At 31.4% G+C, this 11526-nt stretch overlaps 5 protein-coding genes across 7 annotated transcripts; 1 reads left to right on the top strand and 4 right to left on the bottom strand.

The window, feature by feature from the left end:
- Nucleotides 1–41: 41 nt before the first annotated feature.
- On the bottom strand, nucleotides 42–2359 carry LOC113793899 (putative inorganic phosphate cotransporter). The gene is made up of 5 exons (XM_075820713.1): nucleotides 2087–2359; nucleotides 1568–2005; nucleotides 1176–1490; nucleotides 958–1107; nucleotides 42–896 (listed from the first exon to the last, which is right to left on the bottom strand). Exons 2-5 carry the CDS (start codon nucleotides 1820–1822, stop codon nucleotides 342–344), a joined length of 1275 nt encoding a protein of 424 aa, XP_075676828.1. The 5' UTR covers nucleotides 1823–2005; nucleotides 2087–2359; the 3' UTR covers nucleotides 42–341.
- On the top strand, nucleotides 236–6375 carry Brf (Brf RNA polymerase III subunit). 2 transcript variants are annotated; one of them, XM_027342594.2, is made up of 5 exons: nucleotides 236–367; nucleotides 2559–2724; nucleotides 2786–3153; nucleotides 3207–4117; nucleotides 4179–6375. In XM_027342594.2, exons 2-5 carry the CDS (start codon nucleotides 2582–2584, stop codon nucleotides 4818–4820), a joined length of 2064 nt encoding a protein of 687 aa, XP_027198395.2. In that variant the 5' UTR covers nucleotides 236–367; nucleotides 2559–2581; the 3' UTR covers nucleotides 4821–6375. The 2 variants fall into 2 exon arrangements, with proteins under 2 accessions (XP_027198395.2, XP_027198387.2); XM_027342586.2 differs by lacking the exon at nucleotides 236–367 and having other exon boundaries at nucleotides 2440–2724.
- LOC113792686 (alpha-ketoglutarate-dependent dioxygenase alkB homolog 4) lies at nucleotides 4845–5944 on the bottom strand. Its single transcript, XM_027342605.2, is given in 3 exon segments — nucleotides 4845–5304; nucleotides 5362–5495; nucleotides 5498–5944. Coding segments are annotated over 3 exon segments (948 nt in total). The 3' UTR covers nucleotides 4845–4937.
- On the bottom strand, nucleotides 6055–6883 carry LOC113792697 (uncharacterized). Its single transcript, XM_075820714.1, has 2 exons — nucleotides 6761–6883; nucleotides 6055–6694 (listed from the first exon to the last, which is right to left on the bottom strand). Exons 1-2 carry the CDS (start codon nucleotides 6780–6782, stop codon nucleotides 6183–6185), a joined length of 534 nt encoding a protein of 177 aa, XP_075676829.1. The 5' UTR covers nucleotides 6783–6883; the 3' UTR covers nucleotides 6055–6182.
- Nucleotides 6884–7140: 257 nt separating this feature from the next.
- LOC142645156 (uncharacterized) lies at nucleotides 7141–11387 on the bottom strand. Of its 2 annotated transcripts, none has more exons than XM_075820711.1 (7): nucleotides 11158–11380; nucleotides 10979–11068; nucleotides 10796–10892; nucleotides 8827–10743; nucleotides 8215–8775; nucleotides 7975–8148; nucleotides 7141–7452 (listed from the first exon to the last, which is right to left on the bottom strand). In XM_075820711.1, the coding sequence occupies exons 3-7, from the start codon at nucleotides 10845–10847 to the stop codon at nucleotides 7307–7309; spliced, it is 2850 nt and encodes a 949-aa protein (XP_075676826.1). In that variant the 5' UTR covers nucleotides 10848–10892; nucleotides 10979–11068; nucleotides 11158–11380; the 3' UTR covers nucleotides 7141–7306. The 2 variants fall into 2 exon arrangements, with proteins under 2 accessions (XP_075676826.1, XP_075676827.1); XM_075820712.1 differs by lacking the exon at nucleotides 7141–7452 and adding an exon at nucleotides 7464–7769 and having other exon boundaries at nucleotides 11158–11387.
- Between the last annotated feature and the right edge of the window lie 139 nt (nucleotides 11388–11526).

Here is an 11526-nt window from a genome sequence, read left to right as displayed (position 1 = left end):
TAATGTGTCATTTTTTAAAATGTTCAAAAGAATTAATCGCATTTTCAAAATTCTTCACTTTGATGATTAGATTGTTTCTAGTTAGTATTCAAAATCACACAATCATTGACAATTAGATATCAATATGGCCAAATGAGCTTATACAAATATAAACTGATTGTTTTTTTTAAATTCTTAACGGATGTCAATATATTTTTCTAATTCTTTTTTTATTCATTCCATCATTTATGAAGTTTTTGATAATAATAATAATAAGCTTTGGTTAATTTTTTTTTCGTTATACAACATTTATAAATGAATTAAAGAATGTGTTTTCCATCACAACATAATTATTGACAATCTCAAATATCATCATTATCATTATCAGGTATGTTTTTGTCCCATATTTGTCGTTCATTAGAACCGAATAACATAAATATTAGAGCCGATAATGTATAAATAATACATGATACATAGAATACTTGATTCCATCCATCGTTCGATAATAATGATGATTGTTGTTGTTGTTGTTCGATTTGAACATTTGTTAATATGATTCCAACAACGTATGGTGCAAATATACCGGCCAAATTTGCGAAACAATTTGTAATACCCATCAATGTACTAGCATATGTTGGTGACATATCTACATGTGTTACATGATAACCAGCGAGAAACATTCCATTCATACCCAATGCCATTGTGAATAATATAATACACCATTTTGGATCATTATTACCTATTTGTATCAATAATAATAAACAAATTGTTGGTCCCATAAATGCCAATGTATTAGCCGTTTTTCTCAATGTTCCTAATCTGAATGATTGGCTAGCATAAAGTTTATCACATATATATCCAGCCATACAGCCAACAATTGCTTGACATAAATATGGTAATGATGAATAAAGTCCGTTCTAAAGAAATAAAAATTCAATCGAATTAAATGAAAATATCTGAATGCAATTTCAAACTTACTTTTTTGATATCAAAATGTAAAACATTTTGGAAATAACGTGGCAATTGTGTTAAAAATGTATAGAATCCCCAATTTTGTCCGAAATGTGCTATAATCAATGCCCATAAGGGAACCGATGTAGCAATTGATCGCCATGGCATTTTCCGTTTCTTTTATATTCATAAAAATAATTAATGACTATTATAGTGATCACAAATCAACTAGAACATAAATTTACTTTTCCTGTCAGATCATTATTTCGGTTGGCTATGATCATATCTAGCTCTTCTCGTTGAATGGTTGGATGGATTTCCGGCGTTTCATGAACTGTCATGAACCAGATTGCCGACCAAATTAATCCAATGGATCCAAAAACATAAAATACTGATGGCCAACCGCCAAAAAATTCTGAATCACATAATAATGCAGCAACAGGCATTGTCAGTACGGTTCCTATCTGGGATCCTGAATACATAAATGTTGACATTCGGCTTCTTTCATATAATGGAATCCATTTTGCAAACATTGAATGCATACTGGGATATGCTAGTCCCTAAATTGAATAAAAAAGAATCGAATAATTTTGAATTCCTTATTATTTTGAAAAATTAAAGTCAACAAAATTATTACTTCGAATAACCCTTCCAATACACGACAACCAATAAATACTGTATAATGTATTCGAGCTGCAAACGGGCTAATTATGGTCAAAATTGATGTAGCCATAATGCCTAAGCCAAAAAGCCATTTTGAACCAAATATATCAGCTAATCTTCCACCGGGAAATTGTGTTACAACATAACCGGCAAAAAAGCTACTCAAAATCAGTGCCTGAATGTTTTCATCCCAATCAAATTTATCATTTTTATCAATTATCACGTTCATAATAGCTATGGAATTAGATTCATTGCTATTTCCCTTGTATTAATGGTGGATTGGGTCGACCATTATTATGATTCACCATCGATACAATTGCAACAGATAGATTCACACGAAGCATATAAAGAATATTATATCCGAAAAAACCCATTATTACTAATAAAAATCTCTTGGGCAAACAATGACATTCTGTTAATATGTCGTCAATGGTAATGATTAACAAGAATGATTAATTAATTTCTTTCGTTAAAAAAAAACAAAATTACGCACTTGTCACTTTTCGATCTGGATCATCCAATTGTTCACTATTGGCCATTTCATTCTGCGTTGACAGATTCATATCGATTAATGTGGCAGTTATAAATTGAAATTCGATCTAGGATTACGGCTGTAAATGTTTCAAGAATTTTATACTTTCCTCAAAAATTCTGGAATAAAACTAAAATACAAAGGATAATCTATTATCAATTGCCACTTCATCAATTATCAGATTTCATGTCATGTAATCAGTTATATAGTGTCCTCTGGTGATTCAAAATCAAAATTAAATCTCATAACATTCTTTACGAATGACACTATGTTTATTGTGTTATGCAATAAATTAATTTGCACGCACCAATTTTATTTCATTTATATTGGCCAATTTTGCCATGAGTTTTTAAATTTTTATCTTTTTTTTTAGATTTAAAATTAAACAATCTTCAAAAAATGTCTGCAACAATTTGTTATCTTTGTAACAAAGGTGAAGTTGTTCATGATAAGAAAATGTCTGGTATGTTTTGTACCGGTTGTGGTGAATGTTTTGAATTAGGTGCTTTTACCGATGAGGTTCAATATCGTGAAGATGATCGTGGCCGATATTTGGCTATTGGATCCACTTATAGTGTTGAAAAGGGATTCGTCAACAGGTATGTTTTTGTTGGAATGGTGATTGAATAATCTTATTTTTTTTAAATTTATTGCATATAGTAAATTTTCAAGTCATGGACAATGTCTAGCATCTGTGGATAATGCTAAAACAATTCTACGTCGATATTGCGACAAATTATATATTAGTGAATCATTTGCACAGATATCAAGCGGATTTTATCATCAATTATTAATTAAAAAGTATATGAACGGTCGACGTCTGAATGTCGTATTAGCCGCATGTCTTTATATTGCTGTTCGAACTGAAGGTGCTAATGTAATCTTATTGGATATAAGCGATGTGGCTGAAGCCAATGTCTATGATATTGGCCGTTATTATTTTCAAATTATTCGTTTATTACATTTTAATATACAAACAGTCGATCCATGTGAATATATTGTTCGATTCGTTGATATGCTCAATCTCGGTTAGTTGTAAATATTTTATTGATGAAAAATCTCTAATTGAACTTGATAAAAGGCGATAGAACTTTATCACAGGTAAAACGTTCAGCGTTGTCCATTCGTGAAACTGCCAATAGAATCGTACAACGAATGAAACGTGATTGGATTCATTTTGGCCGTAGACCTTCGGGTGTATGTGCAGCTGCTGTACTCGTCGCGGCCCGTATCAATAATGTTCGATGTTCCTTTAAAGATATCATATCAATTGCTAAAGTTTGTGAATCAACCATACGTAAACGAATTGACGAATTTATTGAAACGCCAGCAAGTTTATTAACGTATGAGGAATTTATGTTGAACGATCTCGGTGAAGGAGAAGATCCTCCAGCCTTTAAAAGATCCGCAACCTTGAATGATGATATCGAAGCTAATTTGAAAAAGGCCGAAAAATATCAGAATATCATAGAAGAACATTTGAAAGAATCTAGAGTCAAATTACGTGGACTGTATGCTAAGTTTCTAAAAGATATATTTACATCTCAAGATGATGGAGAAAAACTAAAAGATGATGAAACTTCCATTATTCAGGAGACTATAATTGATCATAATATTCTATCAATCGATGGTAATATAACAAAAATGTCTCAAGAAATGCATTTCGAAGATCATGGCAATCCATCCAAAGAAGAGATTGAATATTGGGCTGACCTAAGGCCTTCAGCTAAAAGTCTTGGCCTTTTGAGGCGTGAAGCGATTCAGAATGAAGCAAACGAATATCAAGACCTATTAGACAAGGATCTTGATGAAGATATCGATGATGATGAAATTAGCGCCTATATTATTGATGGTCAAACCGAGATTAGTCAACGACAAATGGAATGGACAATGTTAAATCGAGAATTTTTGGAAAAAGAAGCACAAGAATTATTAAAAAGAAAACAGCAAGAATCACAAGATGAAAATGAAAAAGAACAGAATGGGAAAACGGTAAATTCACTATTTTAAATTTTATCACTTTTTAAAAAATATTTTCCTGTCTATTTTACAGAAGAAAAAACGACGAAAAACGGACAAAGTTGAAACGTCAGCAGCTAACAGTGCTAGCGAAGCTGTCAAAGCTGCTGCTAAGGCCAAATCTATCCAATTAAATTCAAATCTTAACCTCAAAGAATTATTCAATGAAGAATCGGATGCAAGTTCTCAATCGAAACCCGGCACTGGTGGTATAGCAGTTGTGATGAATCAATCCAACACTAACGAAGTTGTCGATTCTCAATCCGATAAGGAAGACACTGCACATTTGGTGTCATTATATCACTCCTATGCCAAAGTTCCAGCGACTCAGAAGTCTCAAAAAAACATCACCCAAAAAACAGATAACAATGATCAAGTATCTGAGTCAACGATCAAGCGGAAAGATGAAGTTATCGAAATTCAACATATTTCCGTCGAAGATAATGGTCATAATGATGTTAATGATACAAAAATAAAAATACCACCAAAAAAACTTTCAACATCGGCACAAGATATTGATTCACTTGTTGATGATGATGACGATTATTTCGGTGAAGATGATGACAATGTTGACGACGATGACGATGATGATGATGAATTTCAAAAAATTAAACAAAAATACAGCCTACAAGGCGATAACGGATATACAGATGATTTTGAAGATTGTGGTTTTTAGCATGAAAAAAAGATATCCAATATGTCATTGAACTCAAAGTATTTTAATCATATATCCTTGCATTTGTTTGTGCTGAAATTTCATTATCTGTATTGTGATTTTATATTATATTTTTATTTATTTAGTTATCATTTTTTTTGAACGATTAATAAATTCATCATGAATAAGTAAATATCTTTTATCTTTGTTTAAATATGATTGTTGAAAAAATGAATAGGCTAATTCACGAAATGTAATAGCCAATCGTCGATGATTTATGTCGGATCTGTGAATCGAATGATGAAATTTATATCTTGCATCACCATAAAGAACCAAAAGCGATTTTTTTGGACATGCAATGCGAATACAATATTCTGGTACTGATGATAACTCTGGAAATGTCAATGTTATGACTGCTGTCGAGGCAAGATTCAATGTTACCAAACGGTCACCCCAAATCCAATTATCATCAAAATGTGGATCGATTGATGATCCACGTTCTGGACTATTTAGAAATTAAAGACAATTTTATAAACAAACTTTCAAATATATTTTTTCATACCAATATTCCAGATGACAAATTTCGATTGGGTAAAAACGATTCAATATAGTATGATCTGAATACTGATCAAATGGAAGCGATGAAAATCGATGCCAATCGTTATGTGATGTTAAACGTTCACGACGAATTATAGATTCAATATTTCAACATCAAGTTTCGGTAATCCTGTGAATGGTGTGAAGTTGATTTTTTGTTTTTTGAAATTAATTTTCGGTCCAAAATCTTGTTTACGGCGGCCTGATTGTGAATCTACCCAATCGAATGAATCAATTTGTTTGATAAGTTGAACTTCTTCATCATCAGTTATTACATCAGTTTGTAAGAATACACCATCAATCTGAATCATAGGTACATCATCGAATTCGTTATTTTTTTCATGATCTTCCACATGTTTATCAAAAAATGTTGAAGCGTAAGCCCGATTACCACATCGCCAACAATAAACATAGGTTTTTGTATTCCAAAGATTTTGACCACTTGATTTAGGTAATTGATAATTTTCACATTGTAAGCATGTCCGAATACCTTTACAAGCACAAGATCTCGATTTGATATCAGTTGTCATTGTATTTTTATCAGGCATAGATCATCATGATATCAATAATAAACATGTGGGATTTCAACTTTAATTAATTCTTCCCCGTCCATTCATATAATCCAGTGCAGAAATCAAATATCCCAGCCGGCAAAAAATTGAGTCTGAAACAGTTTTTATTTATTATTTGTCGTCAACAAACAAACAAAATATAATCAATCGTCATGATGATTTAATGTTATCTTCTCACATAAGGTTATAATAATCAGTTTTGGCTTTTATTAGCCTATTTTGTTGTGGCTGCCTGTTGTTGGTCTTTTCGAAAAATTGGAAGTGTTGGATCCACGAATCCTGGCAAACCAGCTCCGACTCCCGGAAGACCTAAACCATTAAGTCCTGGCAAACCAGCTCCGAGTCCCGGAAGACCTAAACCATTAAGTCCTGGCAAACCAGCTCCGACTCCCGGAAGACCTAAACCATTAAGTCCTGGCAAACCAGCTCCGAGTCCCTGAAGACCTAAACCATTAAGTCCTGGCAAACCAGCTCCGACTCCCGGAAGACCTAAACCACCAAGTCCTGGCAAACCAGCTCCGACTCCCGGAAGACCTAAACCACCAAGTCCTGGCAAACCAGCTCCGAGTCCCTGAAGACCTAAACCATTAAGTCCTGCTTCAAGTCCTGGCAAATTCAACCCAACTCCTCCTAATCCAAGTGGTGACAAGCAAGGTGATTCCAGCGTTCGCTGATTTTCCCCATTATTTGCTTCAATAATATTGGCCACTCCAAGAACAAAAAATGCAATTTTAGGAAAAAATTCTTGAAAATTCATTTAATTTTAAAAAAATTATAACTTACCAAAAAATGAAGCGATTATGATGAATTTCATAGTTATATTTTTTAGATGTTATTCTATGTAATGCAAATCTAAATGATAATCATCACGAAAGAATCATCCTGCCTTTTATATCTATCGGATAATAGCTTTGTGTTGAAATACGACGTAACACAATTGAATACAATTATCAACGACTAGACAAATTATTACTATATTTCTCAAAACAAATTGATGACAATAATCAAATTATCGTGATTAATTCTAAGTTCTATCAATTATTCATTTCGCCGTGTCCGATTAGATGAATCAAATTATCATTTTTAAAAATATCTATTTAAACGTGCCTGATTAAGAATGAATGATATTTTCTGGAAAAATCAATCAATTTTTGAAATTGTCATCATCACAATTGTAAGCAAACAATAAAAAAAAGAATTTATTTCCCGATAATGAAATGAATTCAAACATGAAAGTATAGATATTAATATTTTATCATTGATTATTTGTGTTTGTGTACACTTTTATATTTTGGTTTGTATATTGAAGGGAATACACTTGATTGTATGAAAAATGAATTATGATACTTCAGACATATCAGAACGAAATTCCGAATATCGACCATGACGTACATTCATCAGTAATCGTGGCAGATAGAGGTAGCCAACTATACCAAGTATAGCACCCAAAGGCATCAAAATGAATATAACAACCCAAACGCTTACTGTAATTTAAAAAAGTTAAATTGTGGAGATTAGATTTAAAAATGACATTGATTATGATATTAGATGAGTCTGTCATTTGGCTTGGCTTGGATCAACTTGAAAAAAGAAAGAAATGGAATTATAACATGCTTACAAGATGATAAATGGTTAGTGCAAAAAAAAAAATTCTTCGATTGAATTTATATTGAATCACTCAATCGCATATATGATCCAGAAGAAATAGATCTCATTATGAATGGTCGGCAATAAATGTATCCAAATATAGCGAAAATTGCACTAATAGGCATTAGAACCAAAATGGCAATAGTCCAGCTGACTATAAATTGTTGGTCATATTAATTAACAATCGAAAGGGTGAATGGTTTAGTGGGATAAAAAAAATATTAGGTTGAGAAAAAATGTTTGGAAATTTTAGAAAATAAATAAAACAAATAACGCAACAGGTTAATTTTTTTAAAGCCAAAGCCGACAAGACTTGAAAACACAAACAAACAAACAAATTCATTTCAAAAAAAACATACCTCCAGAAGAACCACCTCCTCCACCATTTGGTTTGGGAGGGATAAATGTACTGTTACAATGAAGTTCATCTGACCAATCACCACAATCATTCTGGCCATTACATGACATCAATTCTGTTATACATCGTTCACCGTTCGAACAAATACTTAAATTATATTTAGTATTCGTGCATTCTATAGAATTCATAATGACAGATAAAAACTAATAAAAATTTATCCGATTACTTGATTCACACTTACTGGAAGATTCAATGTTCATTTCAAATGAAAAATTTTTTTTTGTTGCCATTGATTTTGTAAAATCATAAACAACGAAAGCGGTTCCAATCGAACTTTGATATTGTCCTTTCATATTTTTCGCATTTAAACAGTTGCCATTAGTTTCATTGCATAATGCTAGATGTATGCTTGAATTTCTAAGACTAATTGAATCATAAATTGTGAATTTATCAGTGTCACCTGTCAATGAAATGTTAAAATTCAATATAGTTTCATTTAGATGCTGTTTGGATTTTGAATCCTTGATTTGCCAGATACAAATTGGATTTGAATGATTATACGATGCACTTGAATTGAATTTGAGTGATTTTTCCACACTCAAATCAATGATACCACCGCAACCAAAATAATTCAATTCAATGTCGAACCCTCGGTCGGAATGACCAAAAAGTTGAGAATCTATTGTATTGAAAGAAACGGCCAATAATGACTGGGTAAAATAATCTGGTAAACTTCTTAGATCGGTTTCACAAGTCAAATTCTCGTTCAATTTATTTCCGTTGAGGAACAGCCAATGTTGATCTAAAACGGTTATGATAATTAAGCAAGAATTAAGGTCTAAACTCAACATACCATATAAATGAATATCATTGACCGTAATCAGAACAGTTTGATTATACATGTTTAAAAATGGTAAATGCTGTTCAAATCCGATCGGATAAAATCCTGGATAATTTATAGATTTGAATGAAAATTTATGTTGATCATCAATGCTAATTTTGTTGAAATTTAAGAGAGAAGCCTTTTTTACTATAAAAATATTAGTATCGTTATTTTTATTGCGTTCATTGACAATAAATTCCACCAAATAATCCTGCGAAGATGACATGACAAAATCGGCAAGATATGATTCATGTATTTGACCTTTAAAAGTTTGTGTTGAACTTTTTGCAGCTAAACGTGTTACAATTAACGATGAACCTTCAGGTAAAACCAAAGAATTCGTACTTAATACCGTATTTTCGATGTTAGAATCATTACGGGTTATGAGCCATGAACAATTACGGTTACTTGAAACTTGAAAATTTGGATTATAACTGGAAACGGATTGACAATCATTATCGTTTACATGTTTAATTGTGAATTGGATATTTGACAATACACCCCAGATTTCAATACGCATTTCGGCTTTATTCACAGCTATCGCTGATGGTAAAACATTGAATTGATCAAAAAATACTAATGGTTTTATTTTTGGACCATAAATATCCGTGTCATAGATGGCAATCTTCATCTTATTATCATCAAGTTTATCTTGAGGATCAATGTTAACTATCAAATTTTCACCAAGCGAAGAATAAAAATTGTAGATGAATTTCATTTCTTGATTTGTTTTTTGAATATTGATCTGTTGTTTAGAGGAAACACTATCCAATATGAATGACATGTTATTAGTTAATGCCAATTTGATCGGAACCGTATGATTAATGGTCGAATTTGCATATGGTGATTCATAGATGACCAGAATTTTTTCATATTCCAAGAATGTATTGATGGTTTTGATCAAAGGAATGAATAAAGATTGAATTGTTTGTATAACTTCTATTTTTGGTAAGTTATATATGGTTATTAGATCGGCTGGATTCGGTAAGATAGTAGTCTCGTCGGTGATCATTAACTGATAAAATTTGCCATCTTTGTTACTGAATATTTGCGCACAAACCATTGATGTTAACAATTGATTTTGACGATCTTGTTCGTCCGGATAAATAATCGAAGCAGATGAATTTTTACCATCTAATTCAATTTCTTTACTACAACTTGCCGTTACAAGCCAATAATTGATTACGATTGGTTTATTCGGATTGACTTTGAATTCTTTCAAGTTAAAACGGATACCATCAATTTTACCCATATAAATTTCGGGGAGATTAGTTGAATCATATTGTTTTCCGTCCATACTGAAGTTTACAGCTGGCTTTTCGCCAAATGTTAGCATGATCAATCGTTCAGAATATTGAGGACTTGGTTTTAGAATGAATTCATTTGTTATAGCTGATGCTAAATCTTGATTGATTGGTAATGCTAATGATCCACTATCTTTCATCAAATAAACATCTGGATAATCCAAATATAAAATAATTTGAAATGCTCGTTTGAATGTTTTATCATTTGAATCCAATTTGAGAGTAATGTTGAATTTATTGTAACGATCAATAAGCAGAAGGCCAGATGAATATTTTTTACGAGTAATATTATGATTGTCATAAATGGTGACGAGCTCCGTTTCATTTTTTATCGTAACAAGAGTTGTAATTGTGAAGTTATCGTTTGGTGACAATACAAGACGAGAGAGATCAATTGTTTTAGTAGCGGTGTATGAATCGATCATCCATATACATTCATTCCGTTTTGCAATATTTGAATTAAAATTGATCACATTTAAATATCGAATATCGGACTGAGTCAAATTTAAGATATTTGAATTGAATGATGAATTCAGATCGCAAAGATTTTGGTCATCAGCTTCACATGACCTCAATTCCAAAACTAAAAATAATAAATATTACTTTGGAAATTTTTACAATAAATGCATACAAACCAAAGCACAAAAACAAAGACCAACCAATGACATTGAAGAATTTCATGGTCATTTGTTGTTTAAATGAAACTTGAATAATTATTCAAGGATATGGAATCTAATCACAGCATCGATTGGAGAAGAAAACATAAAATTAGCAACAAATGAAATTTGAACCAAATATTATGATAAAAAAACACCTACTAATTTTATGACAATGTTAAAAATCAAAACAAGTGAATAGTTGACAGCTAAAAATCAATAATGATGATGATAATAACTTTAAGAAAATCACTATCAATAGATAATTAATAGATATATAATTAGTATGGATACAATATTAATATAAATAAAACGGCATAAAAAATAAATTTATAGATAACCTTTGTTTCTAAATTCTTATATTTTTAACGCTGTCATTGACAATACAATTGAATCATCTATGTTTTGAGTAAAAAGAATAAAACAAACAGTTTTAGTATTCAAAACAGTTGTTTTATAATTGTGTAATGGCAAACTCGAAAAAATAGATTCGTCAACTGTTTCGAAGAAGAAAAATTTGATGCCAATCGATATTTGATTTGTCAGGCGATATTAAAATCGAAAAATGGTTGTTTTTACCAGGCGGCGTAAAGAAAATGCTGGAAAACCAATGTAAATGAAAATGAATATAAATGCGCCATCTGGCTGATACCGAATCATTTTCGAAATATTTCAGAATGATTCAGAATTTAAAAATTAATCAAGAATAA

Source organism: Dermatophagoides pteronyssinus, unplaced genomic scaffold (assembly GCF_027571235.1).
Source record: "Dermatophagoides pteronyssinus isolate colony J.1.1.1.1 unplaced genomic scaffold, Derpt_VIB-CSIC_2022.12 sq0007, whole genome shotgun sequence".
Lineage (NCBI taxonomy): Eukaryota > Metazoa > Arthropoda > Arachnida > Sarcoptiformes > Pyroglyphidae > Dermatophagoides > Dermatophagoides pteronyssinus.
This window is presented reverse-complemented; position numbering and strand designations above follow the sequence as displayed.